The sequence below is a fragment of the Pteronotus mesoamericanus genome, unplaced genomic scaffold (assembly GCF_021234165.1).
Source record: "Pteronotus mesoamericanus isolate MK-2021 breed Mesoamerican mustached bat unplaced genomic scaffold, CSHL_Meso_final contig_1193, whole genome shotgun sequence".
Taxonomy (NCBI): Eukaryota; Metazoa; Chordata; class Mammalia; order Chiroptera; family Mormoopidae; genus Pteronotus; species Pteronotus mesoamericanus.
Window position 1 is genome coordinate 2,529,422 of NW_026555039.1, and position 17,567 is coordinate 2,546,988.

The 17,567-nt window shown below is 70.3% G+C and overlaps 1 protein-coding gene across 1 annotated transcript in view; it reads right to left on the reverse strand.

Annotated features, from left to right (window-relative positions):
- Positions 1-16,604, reverse strand: part of SKI (SKI proto-oncogene) — a 49,244-nt gene extending 32,640 nt beyond the window's left edge. The window contains exon 1 of the mRNA XM_054584058.1: positions 15,574-16,604. Within this exon, the coding sequence (XP_054440033.1) occupies positions 15,574-16,542 (969 nt within the window). The 5' untranslated portion in view covers positions 16,543-16,604. The remainder of the gene's footprint in view (positions 1-15,573) is intronic.
- Positions 16,605-17,567: the final 963 nt, after the last annotated feature.

Here is a 17,567-nt window from a genome sequence, read left to right on the forward strand (position 1 = left end):
AGCCCAGGTCGGCTGTGGAGGTGCACGAGCCCCGGGGGGGGGCCCTGGCAGGGACAGATTTCAGGAGCCAGGAGGCCACCAGGGTCCAGTCGGGGACGCAGGAGCTGCAGTGAGTGCGCCCACGCCTCCCGAAGGGGACGTCAAATAGCAGATTCTGCCCCGGCCAGTGGTGCGGCTCAGGGGGTTGGGCACGGCCCTGCAAACCGAAGGTCACCGTTCCGTTCCCGGTCAGGGCACAGGCAGGAGTCGTGGGTTCGGTCGCTGGCGGGCACGTGTGAGAGGCGACCCGCTCGGTGTTTCTCTCCCTTTCCCTCTAACAGCGAATGCCTAAAACGCACACGTGGTGGGGACCCAGCTCGCGTGCGCAGGGGCGCCGGGGGCCTCGGGAGGCGGGCGTGTCCTCGGCGTGCCCGCCCTGAGGACGGACCAGGCTCACGGCGCCCGGCTCCGCTCAGGGGAGACCAGCGGGGATGGGGGGCGGGGAGGGCATGAACAAAGGGCCCACAGGCCAAGCCCGAGGGGCCGCTGCAGGGGCCGAGGCCCCGGGTCACCTGTCATGGGCGGGGCACAAGCTGAGCGGCTTGCCTTTTACTTAGTGCTCTGGTCTTACTGCACGGTCAGCCGTGGACAAGAGCCGCCTGCAGGGGCGAAGCATGGAGACCCCCCGACGCCCGCCCAGCACCAGTCAAGGCCCCAAGCACAGGCTGCTCCCTGGGCGGCTGCCACAGGGTGCCTGCTGGGAGCCTGCCCACCCCCGCAGGGCCAGAAGGGCCCCCGAGAGGGTGGCCCCGCCGAGGGGACACCCTCCCCCGAAGGCGGCAGCGCCTGCCCTCCCCACACCGCCATCTCCCCGGCGCAGACAGGGGCTCGGCCAAGGCTGCCCGCCCGCGTGGTCGGGGACAGCGCAGCGCCGGGGCACACACCGGGGAGGCCGCAGGGCAGGGCCGGAGGGACCCACAGGCGGGAGGGAGCGGCTCGGAGTCTGGGAATGACCTCCGACGACCAGACATGGAGCCAACATTCACGTGCCGAGAACACGAACACGCTGCCACCGGCGGCTGCCGCTGCGGTGACCCAGTCCCGAGACGGGCGTGTCCACGTCTGGGGTGGGCAAGTGACCCATCTGACCCGCCCTGCGGCCTGGCCCTGATGGCGACCGGTTCAGCAAGGGCGGGCTGCGCACGCTGCCCTGAGGCGGGGCACAGGGCCTCCGGGGAAGACTATCGGGGGGACCGAGTGCCCGTAGGTGGCCAAACACGGACGATTTAGGCGACGGTAAGAACGGACCGCAGCCGTGAGGGACTGGGTCGGAAAACAGCAGCCCAAACACAGGACAGAGGGTGGGGGAGGACCCCCCACCACCACCGCCGCCAAGCACAGAACTGGGTCAGGCAGGACCGCGAAGGAGGCCGAGCCCACGAGGAGGAAGTTCACTGGGACAGGGTGCTGACAAAGTCTGAAGTCTCCCCCGGGCTACTCATTAGCCAGGGAGGGAAAAGGCAGGCCCCACCCGGAGCGAGATCAAAGTCGCCAGCACCGGGGCCGGGGGGGCGGGGCACTGGGGAGCACGTGGGGCGCGCTGGGCTCCCTCCCACATGCCACCCCTGCGTCCCCACTCAGCTGGAGGCATCCACAGGACAGTCCCACCACCAAACGCGCCAGCGTCCTGAAGGACCAAAGGCAGGGAGAGACCCAGGAGGAAAGGGGCTCAGAGACAAAGGCAATGCTTCTGAGGGGCATGTCCTGGGCAGAGACACACCGTTGAGCGAGGAGCCGGCGGGACAGCGGCAGGGGTCGCGCTGCGCAGGTCCCAGGGGGTCACGCACGGTGGCCCCGGAGAGGGCACTGTGCTCTGGTGAGAGCTGCTGCGGGTCCCAGCGGCAGGCTCCCCGACAGCGGAGTCCGCCCTCTGCCAGCTGGGGCGACAGGCCACCCCACGCCGTGGACGCCGGGGAACACGCAGCTCAGGTGTGCGGGGATGGCCCGGCTGGAGCCGCGTCTGAGCGGCCGACGGCTCACGTGGGAAAGCGAGCCCCTCCGCCCCTGAGCCACGCGCGGCCCTTTCTGAAAAGCGGGCAGCCGGCGGCCCCCAGAATGAAACGGCGTGACACCTCGCTCTGAACTCCTAGTCTCCTACCTGTTAACAAGCCCTGGGTATCAAAGCAGAGCTTTCGACTCTCCTGGGACAAGGGCCCGGGATCTGGGGCGCCTGTGGGCCTGGCCCTCCGCTCCCCACGCCGCCGGCCACACCTACCACCGCAGGGGAGGAGCCCACGCCCCTCAGCCAGGGTGCCCACGCGCAGCCTGTCTCTGAAAAGCCTCACTTCCCCAGGTGAGAAGGGCTCGGGGCTCCGTCCCGCCCCATGCAGCTCAGGCTACAGCGAGGGGCCCCGCACCGTGGGCTCACCCGCCGGACTCACTGCTGGAGGACCTACCCAGAGCCACCCTGCCAGCGCACGCCCCGCCCGCCTGGCTCGGAAACAGAACGGGGGCCTTCTGTCCGGCTGCGGCAGCGTCCGAAAGCCGCGGCGTGGCCGAGGAGTGCCTCCCGAAGCCTGTCACGGCCACGACTCAACGGACACAGCTGTCTGCACCGCCGCCCATCCGCGCACGTCCCGCCGGAACTCGGTCCGGGAGCCTGTGCCATTGTCAGGGCTCCCGGCACCCCCACGAGCCCCCCACGCCAGGACCTCTCCCACAGGCACCGCCACCACCCAAGGCGGACCTGCCGAGAAGCCACCCGAGACCCCGGAGGGGGCCCGTCCCCACAACGCGCCCGCTGCTGGAGCGCCCCGGGCGTCCCACGGCCGGCACCTGTCCATCCAACCGGCCTGGCGGGCTGTGGGGAGGGCCGCCGCGCCCACCCCGTGCGCCCACCGGTGGCCCCGTCCAGGCTCCTGCTGGACGACCCGGCTCCTGTGTGAGGGCACAGGCTGGGCGGCTGGAAGCCGGGGCCGGCACAGCTGGGACCCAAGACCCGGAGCGAGGACGTGGCAGAGCCAGGTCCGGCCCCGGGAGTCACGCCCCACCCGTCGGCTGCGCTGTCTCCCTCGAACTTTCAAACTTCTCCGGGGCCAAAAGTGCCAAGCGTTACACCACCCACTGTTTGCACAGAGGAGACGGGGAAGGAAAGAGGTCAAAATCAGAGCTGCCCACAGTGATTTCTGCTTCCCCAGAGGCTGCGAGAGCCGCGGCCCCTCCTTCCCCCAGACCCCAGAGCCCTGCGCCCAGGCCCCCCTCCCGCGTGCTCCAGGCAGCGGGTCGCCCCCGCCCAGCAGGTGGGGCCCAGCAGTTTCACAAACCAAAAAGTGAGGCTCCTCCTTTCAGGAATCGGGGGTGCTGCCCTCATACCCCAGCCCCTCATTAATATTCAACAGCTAAGACAAAGCCGGACGAAAGCTCGGGCTCCCCCAGCCCGAGTCTGCCCTCCCAGGCCGGGGCCTGCACAGACGCGGGAGGCCAAGATGGGGCGTTTGGAGACGAAGGAGCGGAAATGGCGGCCTGGCTGAGTCATCAGCTTAACGGTGCAGCCGGGGAGGGGGCCTGGGCCCCACCGTCCTGGCCGAGGCGGCCGGCCCCGGGCTCCGGCCCCCGGGAGGCCGGGCCATGCTCTCCGGGCCGGGGGAGGGGCCCGGCTTCCCCGGAGCCCGAGGGCCAGGCCACCCCTGCCCGCTGGCCCCCCGCGAGGTGCCGGCCCCGCAGCACGCAGCCTCCTGGAGGACCTGCCTCGGCTCGGCCACCTGCCACCCGGCCTCCTGTGACCGGCTGGGCCAACGTGTGCACAGCGCGGCCGACGGCAGGCCTGGGCTGGGCAGCCCATGCGGGGAGGGCGGGACCTGCGCCTCCAGAAGCCCAAGGGGAAGACAAGCCGCCGCCGGCCGGCACGCGCCCCCCCCCTCAGCTGACCTTGCCCTGCCGGCCCCCCGCTGCCCTCTGCGGTCACCCTCGGGGGAGGGGCAGGGTCAGGACACCCCAGGACAGCGGTGAGTGTCCCCAGCGGTGGGTCCAACATGTTTGGTGCCAAGACTGAAAAGGAGGGGACACAGCCGTGGAGTGAGAGAGGCACCCCTTTCGGGGAGCCCCCCTTCTGTCGCTGTTTTTTAAAGAACTTTCTCCAGCACCTGGCAGGACAGACACTTGAGGAAAGAAAGTGCGGGCGGGCCCACAGGACCCCCCCTCAGAGCCTGAGGCCCGCCGGCTGCCTGCCCCACGCTCGCGCGCGCGCCGCCCCGGAGGCAAAGGCAGCCACTGGCCCAGCAGCCAACCCCGTGGGGCCGTCGGTCCTATCGGGCGGCCACAGGCCAGGCACGCAGTGGGGGCTCCAGGGCAGGCGGCACCCACACTCGGGGCGGCCTGCTGCCACACTCCGCAGTGAGACCCCAGGCCGCCAGCGGCCCCTCGCCCCAGCGGGCCACCGCCTCCTCTAAGGGTGGGGGCCGGGGCACGGGGGTCTCCTCCTGGAAAGACGAGCCTCCAGCCCCGAGGCGCTCCTGCCTCCGACGCCCCGCATCCAGGTTCCGAGCCGGAGATGGACGGCTGGGCCCCGACACGCGCAGACAAGGCATCCGACAGGGCCTTGCAGAGCACAGGGCTGACACCCACAACACGCAGTGAACTCGTACCGCTCGAAGCGAGCGGCCCCCTCAGAACAACAAAGGGCCGCCTGGCGTCTCTCCAGAGGAGACACGCCCGCGGCCAGCGCGCGACGAGACACTCGACGTCACCGGTCACCAGGGAAACGCGGCTCGGGCCACAGCAAGGCCCCACCTCACACCCACCGGGGCAGCCACTGCGGGGGGAGGCGCCCTCAGCTCAGCTGGAGTCCCAACCTGCTCCGCCCAGGGCTGCGGGTTCGATCCCTGGTCAGGGCGCCCGCACGAATCAACCAGTGATGTATCAATGAGCAAAACAGCAAACGGGTGCTTCTCTCTCTCCCCATTCCTCTGTTTAAAATCAATAAAGAAATTTTTTTAAGCGTGCAACACATTTTTTTAATTGTTGTTCATTTACAGTGGTCCCCATTTTTCCCGCATCACTGTCCACCTCCCTACCCATCCCCCACCCCCATTGCACCCTCCCCGCCCCTGACCTTGTCCCACGGGTCCTTCGTGCCTGTTTCTCTACCTGCCCCTCCCCTCCTTCCCCGGTCCCGCCTCTCCCCCCGCCCCCCATCGCCGGCAGTCTGTCCTTTATTTCTGTGTCTCACTTGGTTCTATTTTGCTCGCTCGTTTGTGTTGCTGATGAGGGTCCCCTCGTAGGTGAGATCACCTGGGACTGGTCTTTCGCCACGTGACATTTCACAGAGCACAATGCTCTCCCGCGCCACCCGCGCTGCCGCGAAGGGCGGGGGCGCCTCCTCTCTCTCCGCCAAGTGCTCCGCGGCGTGAACGCTCCGCGGCTCTGACCCGCGCGTCTGCGGGTGGGCACATGGGCCGCTTCCACACTTGGCTGCCGTAAAGGACGCTGCAATGGACACAGGGGTGCACAGGTTCTTTTGAGCTGGTGTCTCAGCAATAAAAAGGAAATTTTCCTTTTTTTTAAACACTGGTATCAGCCAGACGTGGGGAAATCAGAACCGCGTGCGCCGGCGGTGGGGCTGTTCACTGGCGCAGAAGTGACAAGAAACAGCGAGGCGGCTGCTTGGAGCACTAAAGCGAGAACATCCACGTAACCCCGCAACGGCACTTCTGGGCGCATCCCCGTGCCCACGGCAGCTCTGCTGACAGCAGGCCGGTGCGGGAGCAAGCCATGTGTCCACGGACAGGTGTGACAGTCACACAGAACGACACGCGCACGGACGACTCCTCAGCTGTCAAAAGGGACGAGGCTCCGACGCGCGGCAGCGCCGACAGACCCTGCGGGCGTCCGGCTGGGCAACAGGAGCCGGGCCCGGCACAAAGGACACGCACCCTGCGGTCCCTCTCCCGCGAGGTCCCGGGCGGAGTCGGACCCGCATCAGCGAAGAGCAGGGGCGCGCAGGGGCTGGGGGGCGGGCGGGGCGTGTCTGGGGGACAGAGGCGCCGGGGGAAGATGGGAAGCTGGAGATGGTGGCGTCGGCTGCACGGCGGTGGGAACGCATTTTCTGAACGACGAGGTCCCAGGGCCGGGCGGGGGCAGGGACGCGGGCAGGTTCTCACCAGCCCTGGGCCCGCGTGGAGGCCGGGTCGGCGTGGAGCGGAAACAGGGGCAACGTGTCAAACCAGGCCAGTGCGAAAGGGCCGGCGCCTCGGGGGCTGGAGTCACGGAGCCGAGGCCACAGGGGACGCCCCACGCCGACCACACACCGTCATCCAGCGCCACCCCCACGCCCCCGAGCTCTAAGAACGCCCGAGCTTCCGGCACAGACCCTGCGTTCACGTGACCGGAGGCACCGACGAAACACACCTGCTCGCTGCGCGTGGGAACACAGGAGGCGGGGAGGGGGCCCACAGGCTGACCGCCCGACCGTCCACGGGGCACCCCCGCCACCGACCGCCACGGGCGAGGGGGGACGCGCGTGCGAGCCGCCCCGCCCTGCAGGGGCACGGCCAGTCGGCACCACCGCCTCCGGACCCGTCCAGCGCACCGCCCGCCCCCAGCACTGGCGGTCCAGACACAGGCGCACGTGCGCATCGGGCTGGGCCGGGCCGGGGCCAGCACCCTGGAGCCCCCAGAAGAGCCGGCAGACACGGCCCACGGGACTCGGGGGGCCTGGCCCCGACACGCGTGCCAGGAGACAGGTCCAGACCCAAGGGGCACCCTAGGGGGGGGGTCCCCTGAGGGAAGCAACGAGAGGGGACCAGGCGCCGTGTGCCGACCGCCCGCCCTGCCACGTGTGGCTGTGCTGCGAGTCTGTGAGGCATCACTTGTAATAAGAAAGAAAGCCAGTGCCCTAGATGGTAAATAAATTCCAGACCCTCAACACCACAGAAGGCTCAAAAACACTGTGTGTTGGACACGTGCGCACGCAGGCGCACACACGCAAACACACATGTGCACAGGCAGGCGGGCCTCCTGCACGGAAGGCCCCAGGCCCCACAGAGCGGCCGCAGGACAATCGCTTCTGAGGCGGCGGGACCCACGCCGGGCCCGGGCACCGAGGACCTGCTGGCTGTGTGGGGCACACGGCCCGCACCGCGGCCGCGGCACCTCGCGGTTCTGTGTGCGCCACACGGGCACTGAACTCTTCAGCGAGAAGACGCCGCCTGCGGTTTGCTTTAGAAAATGGCAGCCCCTCACGAAACCAGAGGGAAGGGGCGGCTGAGGGGCGGGGATGGGCATGGGCTCGCCGGCGAGGCCCTGCCGCGCTGTGAGCTTGGCGGTCCCCTCACCCCGCGATGACCCGGCCCCGGCGGGACAGGTGCCGGGGACTCGGGCTGCCCGCGCCACTGCGGCGGGAGGGCGCCGTCGGCGAGGCTCCGCCTGCGGTCCCCACGGCACCCCGCTCCGGTGGCACTATGCCGGGCGCAGGCCCACAAGGCCCCGCAACCCGAGGCCGCTCCGACGGCAGCGGCAGGCGCCCCTCAGAGCCCGACGGGAAGAGCGGTGAGTGCCCGCCCAGCTCCGGAGCCTGCACACGCGCGCCGGTCGCGGGGCACGGGGGGGGAGCGCCCTCCACGTGGCCAAGGGACACCGAGGTGCGCGCGTGCCCGGCCTTGGGCCCCCAGGACAAGCGCCCCTCAGCACACAGCCCCCCAGCACGGGGCTCCGGGCCACGGACCCCTGTGCCCCCCGGGGTCGCCTCCCCGGCCCCCGCTCCAGGCCCCTCCTGGCACCTCTGCCAGCCCAGCTGCTGCCACGGGCATCCGCCCCCCGCTGGGAGAGCCCCCGCCGGGCGGGGAAGCTCTCCCACGCCCCCCCAGGGCCCCCCACAAGCCCAGGGCCACGCCAGCCCCGCTCTGGGAGACAGAAGAGCTTCACCCGCTGGGCCGCCGGAGGCAGCCTGCGGCTTACCTTGTTTTCACAGTTTAAAGACCTTCGTAAATTGAGACAAAATTGACTAGGGTCACGCAAGCTGGGCGACACTCACTGCGTACAAGGATGTTAAAAAAAAATCACAGTTTTGATAGTTCTGCAAAAAAAAAACTTAGCAAATTTACAACAAAACTGTCAAGTAATTAAGGCAAGGCACTTCACACATGAACTTAAACTGCTAATTAAAATCCCCTCGCTTAATTGACTACATTTGCATATCATTCAACTTGGGAGTATAATTTTTTTAATGGTTTGGGCAAATCCGCTGTAACCCCAGGAAGCGTGCGGCAGCGGGGAGAGCCGGGCAGGCCGGGGGGCAGAAGCCTGACCCCAGGCCGGGGGTCCACCACCCCCAAAGACATGGCCGCCCACCCCAGCCCGGAGACCCTGCCGTGGCCGTGGCAGTGTGAGGACGGCCGCTCCCTGCCGCCCGGCACACCGGCCACAATCCCCCGCGGGTCCCGGAGCGGCACGCAGGGCCAGCGCGCTGCCCTCCTCCCAGGCCGACCACCTGCGTGCGCCCCGCGCTTCGGTTTGCCTCCTGCGAACGCGCGCAGGCCCCGGCCCAGCGCCCATGCGAGGCCCCCGCAGCCCCGTCCACGGAGCTCGCGTCCTCCCCGAGGCTGGACCCAGCGCACGGGGCGCTGCAAGGGCCACGGCGCGTCTCGCTCCGGCAGTGAGCAGACACGCAGTCGGAGGGCTGGGCCGACGGAAGCACAGCCTCAAAGACGGCCAACGGCTCGGCATCGCACCCGGGCGGCGGCAGCGCCGCGGGGCCCCGAGGGCACAGGGGGAGCCTCGGACAGGACCACGCGCCGCCACGCGCCACCGGGCCGCACGCACTCCTGCTCCCTCAGCACACGCGGCCCCAGAACAGAGCCGGGCGGGGAGGGCAGGGAGCGAGTGTGCGCCTGGCCGAGGCCGCTTCCCTGTGGCTGCCCCGCCCACCCGCCAGGCCTGAGCCACAGGACGGCGCCACGGGGCTGGGGCCATGGGCAGAGCGTCCAGGGGACGGCGGACGGACTGGACCGTGCAGGAGAGGCCGGCACCCAGGGCACGGGCGCTGGCCTGCTGCCAGTGTCCGACAGGTCACCCAGGTGCCGCTGGCCTCGCCGGGTGCCGCTGCACGCTGCCTGTCGGGGCCAGGAGCGCCCGCGGGGACGGCAGGGGGCTCCAGCGCCCAGGGATCCCTGATGGCCCGCGGCCCCGCGGGAATGTGCCTCCTCCCCCAGCACGCTGCTCCCTCCAAGTGCACGGGGCTGCCTGGCCCGGGGTGGCCTGGGGGGCGCCCCACCTGGCTGGGAAGAGCAGGGTACAGAGGAGACCACGGCTCCTGGCCCCGCCCCAGACACCAAGTCGCACCCAGCAGGTCCTGTGACAGACTGGACGACGGCCGCTCCCCCACCCCCACATGCTCCCAGCGGGGCCAGCCTGGCTCCTTCGGGCCACCTACGCGTGGACATTTGGACCCAGGCGTTGGGGTGCACAGCTCGGCGGCCGTCGGGGACCGCTACCCCCTGGCATGTCAGCTCGGGGACTGAGTCAGGGGGACCCTCCGACAACCGGGCTCCCGCGGCCGGGGCTCCGCCACCCCGAGGCAGACAGAAGCCCTGCCCAGCGTGCCGGCCGCGCTGCCCTCTCTCCCTGCCGCCCCGTGGCCGCCCACCGCCCCAGTCTCTGCAACAAGCAGGACAGCTATTCCCCTCAGGAAACGCTCCCATCAAAGGAGCCGGCGACATCCCAGGGGAAGCCAGGCCCGGGCGGGCACCACAGCCCACCCGCCACGTGGGGCCCCTGCAGGGAGGGACGCTGCCGCTCGGCAGGCAGAGCTCGATGTCGGCGCGGCCCCCGCTCGAGGCGCCCCCAGGCTCAGCGAGCCACCTCCTTCAAAACGCAGAGCAGGGCGAGGACAAAGGGTGCCCACCGAGGGCTGCAGCCACCGTCCCCAGGAAGCTCTCGCCCCGTCCCCTCCCCGCAGGCAGAGCAGAGCTGCCAGCGGAGGCCGCCACCGGCCGGCGCCTGCAGAGTCACTCGGCGGTACTTGCTCGGGCCGGAACTCGGGCCGGCCGAGAGCAGGCCCCCCCACGCCCCGGGGAGGCCCACATCCCAACCACAGACACACCGTCGCGGGGAGCCCAGACCGCGGCGGGCTGCGCGCCCAGTCACGCCGGCACTTCCTGAATTCTTATCAATGGCTACAAAATCGAGAAGTCACAGCTTTCTTTGAATCTTTATGCGTCACACAAGTAAAATCAGAGAAAGAGCCAGTGCCAAATGCCGAGACGGAGCCCAAGTTCTCTCCCGGGATCAGCCCAAGGCCACCCCGCAGAACCCACAGACGGACACGTGGCGCCCCCGCGGCCCTGGGCCTCGGGGTGCCCCCCGCACCCAGCTGGCACCTCGTCCTTCCTGGCCCTCCTTCCCCCGGTCACTCGGGTCCCCGTCATCTCATTTAAAATTCACACCCAAGTCTGGGTCCTTCCTTGTGGTCAATGAGGGGACGTAAGTGGCGGCAACTCCTGAGCTGGGGGGCCCCTGGGTCCCCAGGAAGCCCCACCTCACTGGCGCTGCCTGGAAAAACAGCTAGCCCGGCCCAGCCCGCAGCCGTAGGCAGGCCTGGCCGCCCTGCAAGCAGGGCTCTCGGGGAGTCCCGGCCTCTGTCCCGAGGGGAGCAGCCTCAGAGCTGCTGCTTCCTCCACCGCTGCCCCCACCCAGGGCTGCGCTCGGTGCTTCCTGAGCAGACGAGTCGCCTAAACAAACCCCCCCGCCACTGCCGCCTCTCCGTCCGCCTCGGGCCCAGCCTCCCTGGGGCCCAGCCTCCCGCCGCCCTTGGAGCTCCAACCCGAGGGAAGCTGACAACCGAAACCGCCTCAGACCCGGGCGGCGCGCCCCCGCAGTCCCCGCACGCTCGGAGGGCCGACTTCCTGTTCCTCCGTGGCTCCGGCCCGCCCCCCGCGTCCCAGCCGGTCTGTAAACACAGGCGCGCCCAGCCCCACCACCTCCCTGCCCGGCCGGCCCTCGGAAGGGCAGAGCACTCCCTCCCCCCAGCTCGCACAGACCGTACGGAAATAATTCCGCCGCTGTATTTTGACTCAAAACAAAGAAACTTTTAAAAAACATTTCAGTTGAAACTTGCATAATTCTTTCATGGAGAAACCCTAACTTTCGCAATCCTTAGAAAGAGACACATTATTGCCACTTGTGTAACAGTGTCCGGGCCACAGAGAGTCCGGCCGCAGCCGCCACGGATGCCTCCTGCCAGACAGCCAGGGTGCAGGCCCGGAAGTGCCTGGTGGCCGGGGTGTGGCCGGGGCGGGGGTCACACTCTCCAGACTTCCTCACCTCCCGGTGTCCGCCTGCCCGACACCCAGCGCAGCGTGCGCAGTCTGCTGCCATAGGGGGGGCCGGGAAACCTGGGCGCCGCGAGGCAACGGCCGTGCCCTGGACGCCCTGCCTGACCGGAGGACCCTGCGGGAAGCAGGGCAGACGGGAAGGCCACCAAATGGCCCTGCTGCCCCACGGGAGAGGCCCATGCCAGGGAAACCCCAGAAGGCCTGCGGTCCAAAGACGGTTCTGGGACAGGCAGGCGGGGTGTTCCCACAGAACCACTGAGGCGTGGCCCTGCTCGCTGCCGACAGACCGAGGGCCCCGTGGCCCCTCGCCCGCCCTGCGCACATGGCCCACCCACTCCAGGGCGCAGGGCGCAAGCCAGAAGTCTCCCTCCATCTCCCGCCGCCCCCGCTTGAGAAGCCACCCCCGCCTCTGCTCTGCATCTCTACCCTCATGGCCGGGTTGCCGGGCAGACACCAGCCCTACCCATGGGGCGGGGGGCACCCACCTTCTCCACCAAGTGTCTGCGGCCATCACCGCCAGAGCCCCACAAAAACAGAGCCAGGCGGACACAGGGACAGCTGACACCCTACATCCCTGCCCAGTCCTGACGACTAAGATACGCGCAGCCCCCCCCCCAAAAGAGGGGGTCCTGGGGGAGGCGTGCTGGCCGGAGTCCACCCCAGCCCAGAGGGACACTCATGGTGACGCCTCTTCCCACGGGGATCCCAGCTTCAGGAGCATCGTGCGCCCACCCAGAGAGGGTCCCAAGGCCTGGCTCCCCCAGCCCGGCCTCTGCACCCGAAAGCCACAGTCCTCCCCGCAGGCATCTTGAGACCGGACGCCCCCGATGCGGACACTGCCCCAGGGCACTACAGGGGGACAACGCTGCGCTCCAGCAGGGACGGCGCCCAGCGACGCGGGGAAGGCCGTTCCCACGGTGAGAACTGAGACGCCCCGGCGGCGGCTGCTCACGCCGCACACCATGGGGCTGCCAGTGACCAGGGCGTGGCTGCAGGAGAGCCCCGCAGAGCGGGGGCGGCAGAGGGTAGAGGCGCGGCCTCTCCAGCCCGAGGACCAGACGCAGGACCTCGGGCAGCACCTCTGAGGAGTCTGTTTCCTCGACGCACAGCCCTGGCCGGTCCCAGGGAGCACAGCACCCCCGGGGGCTCCCCAGAGGGACGCCCTGGTTGCCCGGCAAGGAGTGGCCGGCAGCCTCACCTAGGCCAGCAGCACCGCCACCTCCTCTACAACCGACAGCGACCTGTGCTGCTAAGAAATCAGCCTGACCGAGTACAAACGCCACCAGACGCGCCCAAGCTGGGGGCCGGTGCTGACCGCGCAGAACGGACGCGGAGAGCAGGGACCAAGGTCCCCTCCCCCGGCCACACATTCCCAGCAGCCAAGCAACCCACCTGCCCGCCCCCTAGACACCAACACCCAGACACCCCAAAGAAAGGAGATGTCATAGGCCACCTGAAGAAACTGAGGCACAGCACGGCCAACGCAGCGCACTCCAGGCCACACGGCCCGTGAGGAACGGAACAAGGGCATGGGAGCAGCCGTGGTTCCGCACCTGGCCCGCCGCTGTGGCCACACAGGGGCAGCGGCCAGCGGCACCAGCAGCAGCCCCCGACAGCTGAGTGCACTCACTCTGGGACCCCGTCACAGCCGCGCCGTCACCGAGGAAGGCCGCCGGCCGGCACGCACACACCGCCGTCACAGGGCTCCAAGGCTTGGAGCTGGCGCTGGCCCCACACTCGGCCCCACGCGGGGGCAGCCACAGCGACCACCAGCCCACGGCTGGGCCGCAGGGCAGGCAGGGTGAGCAAAGGCCGCAGGGCGTCAGGTACCGCGACAGGCACCAAACCCTCCCACCAGCGGTGGCCCAGAAGCGCCGAGTGTCCCTCCGGCAGGAGGCCTGGCGGCACCGCAGCCACCCACACCGGGGAGGCGCTCCTGCTCCCCTCCACCCAGCAGAACCCACGGGAGCCGCGCCCCCACCAGGAGCAGCGCCAGCACGCTCTTTGTCGCCTTCTGTCCTCGCTCTAGGTGCACCGAAAATATTCAAACGAGCTACAAGGGAAGTGAAGACATCAAAACACGCCCCGTGAACACGCCATCAAGAGGCCAACGGGAGGAGCACGCAGAGGCGGGCGGGGCCTCCCCAGGCGGCTCCTCCCCGGACGAGCGGGGTCCCGGCAGCAGCGCATCCCCTGCCCGGAGGCGAAGGCCCTGACCCTCCCCTGGCGCCTCTGGCGTGCAGACGCACAGCGCACGGCTGTGCCAGGGGCTTAAAGCCGACCACGCAGCCCAGAGCGTGCCGGCCATGCCACCTCAGCCAACGCAGCAGGACCAGGGGGCAAGGCCGGCAGGAGAGCCTCTGAGGCGGCAGGGCCTGCGGATAACGAGTGGCCAGCCGGACGGCGCCGAGGCCTGGGGACCCCAGCCGCGTTGGAAGTCTCTTCTAAGTCAGCGCACGAGATTTCTGAGCAGCTCCGGGAGACCACTGAGGGAGAAGAGGCAGCGCGGGCCATCGGCGGAGACGGCCCGAGCGAGTGAAACGGCTTGGGCTCCGGCCCCTCCTCGGCAGCGGCGGCTGGGGGACTGTCCTGCCCGGCGCCCCGGCAGCACCTGGGCCTGTCAGCTCCAGCCGGGCCTCCCCAGAGCCGAGGACACCCAGGCCGGGGCCGAAGGGCCTGCCGCCAGGGAGCCTGGGTTTGCGCCTCCAGCGGTGACAAATGCCAGCCCCAGGAGAGCAGGAGACCACGAACGCGCACAGAACCCAGATGGGGCCGTCGCAGACACGCCCTGCCTGAGGAGACCCTCTGCTGACCACTCCAAGGTCAGCAACCCGCCGCAGCCTCGCCCGCCAGCGCTGTCCCGCCACGAGCCGCCAACCCTGCACACGGGCTCCCTCGGGCCACGCCGGCTGTCCGGGGTGCAGCCACCCCAAAGAGAAGGCCGCCCTGCTCACACAGGGGTGCCCATCCTGCCCCCAGGGCCTATGCCCCGCCAGAAACGCAGGGCCTGGCCGTGAGCCATCCACCAGCATGCCCTGCCGCACGCTGCCCACTCAGGCCCGCCGGCCACAGAAACGCCGCCGAACACACGCACAGGCGTGCACACGCGCACAGGCGTGGCCCCCTCCAAGCACAGGCGACAGGCCCTCGTTTCCCCAGCCCCTCCTCCACCCCCGAGACTGACACTCTGCTGGAGGGGCGCCCGGAGAAAATCGGGCGGGAGCCTCTATTCACAGATTCAGAAAAAGAAGTTTGATGCAATAGCTGAATTAATTAGGCCTCCCCAGAATAGCTGAGCCAGGGCAGAGCTCCGTGTGCGATGTAACCAGCCCGGGCATTGAAATGGAAAGTTGCAAATGCTTGGGGAGGGGCAGATGCCATAAGAAGTTGGTGAGGACCTCAGCGGTTGGTTTCCGCATCTGGTGGCCTGGGAGCTGCCTGGGTCACAGACGTCCCAGTCAGACGAACAACAGGCCCTCCCCGCCCCCGGTGCCCTCCGCGTTTCTGGGAGAGGGAGGAGGAAACGGCGCGTCCACAACTCACAAGCCATGGGCCACGCCCGATCGGGCCCTAGGCACCCACTGATCTGCCCCGAGCCTGGTGCCCAGCGGCCCTTGCCCCACACGGGGGGGCTCTGGATTCGGCCCTGAAGGGCCAGGGAGACATACAGAGCTGCCGTCCCCAAGCCTCGGCCCCCTGCCACACGCGCCTGGACACCTTGCTTCGTTTTTTAGCACGTCTCCCAGGTCTTCAAGACACAAAAGGCTGCGCCTGGCCAAATCCTCTCTGCTGGGGGCCGTGGGCAGGCACCCGCGTCCGTGGGCCTGGGAGCTTCGGGGCGATGGCAGCGCCCTTAGCCCCCCGCCCCCGGTCTGGACATTTCCGCAGGGACCCGGAGGAAGCCCTGGGCCCGGCCCAGGTCCAACTTCCCGGGGCTCGGGCAGGAGCGTCCGAGGCCTGAGGCCTGCCCTTCCCGGCCCATGGGAGCGACTGCCGGGGCCTCAGGAAGGCTTCCCCACCCTCTGGGCGAGCTGACCTGTCCCAGGGGCTGGGCAGGAGGCCCTTCCTCCCCAGCTGCTGCGCCGTCGGCCAGGGCTCCGAAGCTACCCCCGTTTTCTTTGAAACAAAGCGAAACCCTGAGACGTGGAAGCGGGCGGACACGCAGGCCTCAGCCTGCAGAGACGGAGCGCCTGGCGCAAGAGGGTCCCCACCCTCTGCCCAGCCCGCCCCTCCCCCTCCCAGCTCGGAGGCTGGTGCGGACACTCACCCGGGGCACCCGCCGCTTGTACTTGTTGCCGTAGTCGAACTTCTCCTTCACGTCGTCCAGGCAGCGGCCCAGGCGCGCCTGCTCCTCCTTGCCCGTGTAGTCCTGGCTCAGCAGGATGTAGGCCCGCCAGTTGGCCGAGTCGAAGCCCCAGTGGCAGGTCCGGTTCTCGAGGGCCTTGTGCGAGTGCACCACGAACTTGTGTGGCGGGTACAGGAGGCGGCAATCGAGGCACTGGATGCAGGCGGCACTCGGGCTGCTGTAGAGCTCCGGCACCAGCAGCCCCTTGCACTTGCCGAAGCACTCGTGGTACACGCGCACGCTGCGCTCGCTGAGCTCCAGGCCCAGCGCCAGGCTGGCGGCCAGCTCCTTCTTGCAGGGTGGCGGGTAGGCGCCCCCGTACAGCAGCGCATTGCACAGGCGCTCCGCGTCCGTCTTGGTGATGAGCCCGCACGAGGGCGCCGAGAAGGGCAGGATGCCCATGACTTTGAGGATCTCCAGCTGGTCAGCCGTGCAGCGCGAGCAGTAGATGTGGAGCTCGTCGCACACCGAGTTGATCTGCTGCAGCGAGAAGTCGCGCAGCACCGAGTTGAGGATCTGCGGGAGGCACAGGCGCTTCTCACCGCCCACCACGAAGCACGAAATGGTCTCGCCCTCCAGGACGGTCTCGCAGCGCTCGGTGGAGCGGTCGGATGGCATGAAGAAGGGCCCGGGCAGCACGGGCGGCGGCGGCTGGATGGCGGGCAGGTGCAGCACGGGCGGCGGCTCGGCGGCCGCAGGCACCGGCGCGGGCACCGCGGCCGCGCCCGCCTCCTTGGCGCTCTCCTTCTTGTAGGCCTCCTGCGCCCAGCGCGCCGAGAAGGCTGCCGGGCCGCCCAGCGAACTCATGGAGCTCAGGTGGAACTGCTCCAACGTCTTCTGCAGCCCCGGGTGCGGCTGGAAGCCGCCGCGACCGCCGGCCGCCGCCTCCATGGTGCGCTCCGACTCCCCGGGCCGCTCCCGCTCCCGCGCGCCGGGACCCCCGCGGCCCCCGCCGCCGCCCCGCGCGCCCCGGCGGCGGCCCCGGCCCCGGCCCCGGCCGCCCCCCGCCGCCGGCTCCCGGCCGATTACGGCCGCGGCCGCGGCCTCGGCCTCGCCCGGGGGCGCGAAGGGGAAGGCGGGCGGGGCGAAGGGGTCCCGCCGCTGGAGCCCGCCGCCGCCCGGGCCCGGAGCCACATCCACGCGCCCCGCGCCGCGCCCGCCGCCACCCGGGCCCCCCGCGCGCCCCCCCGCGCGCCCCCCGGGCCCTAGGCGCGGGGCATGCCCCGGCGCGCGCCGCCAACGCCAACGCCAACGCTCGCGGGCCCGGGGCTCGCGGGGGGCGCGCGGGCAGGTGCCGGCGCCGCGAGGCGCGAATCGCCGCGGTGGCCGAGGCCAAAGGGCCCGGGAGGAGCGGGGGCGCGGGCGCGGGGCCCGCCGGGCCGTCCTCGCGCGGCGCGCCGCCGCCGCCCCGCTCCTCCCACCGCGCGGCGCCCGCCCGGCTCGTCCCGGCGGCGCTGGCCGGCCGCGTCGCGCCCGCCGCCGGCCGCCCCGGCCCGGCCCGGCCCGCGCCCACCCCGCCGCCCGCGCCGGCTCCTCGGCCCGCCCGCCCGCCCCCCGCACGCGCGGCTTCCGGGGCGGCGGAGCGCCTGTGAGGCGGCCCTCAGAGCGCGGCGGCGGCGGCGGCGGCGCGGGGCTCGGCGTACATCCTCCCGGCGGCTCGCTCCGGCTCGGACTGACTGCCCGGCGCTGAGCTCACGCCGCCGCCCCGCCCCGCGCCCCGCCCCACGCCGCCGCCCCGCCCCGCGCGCCGTCTGGGCCGAGCGTCCGCCGCAGCCGAGCGCTGGCCAGGAATGCGACCGCCCCACGGCCCTCTCTTCCAGGAACGCGCTCTCTCCCCTCCCCTGCTCGGGCCGCTCGGTCGCGCTCGGCTGCTCTCGGGCCTGTCCGCCGGGGGCTCGGCCCCGTCCGCCTGGGCT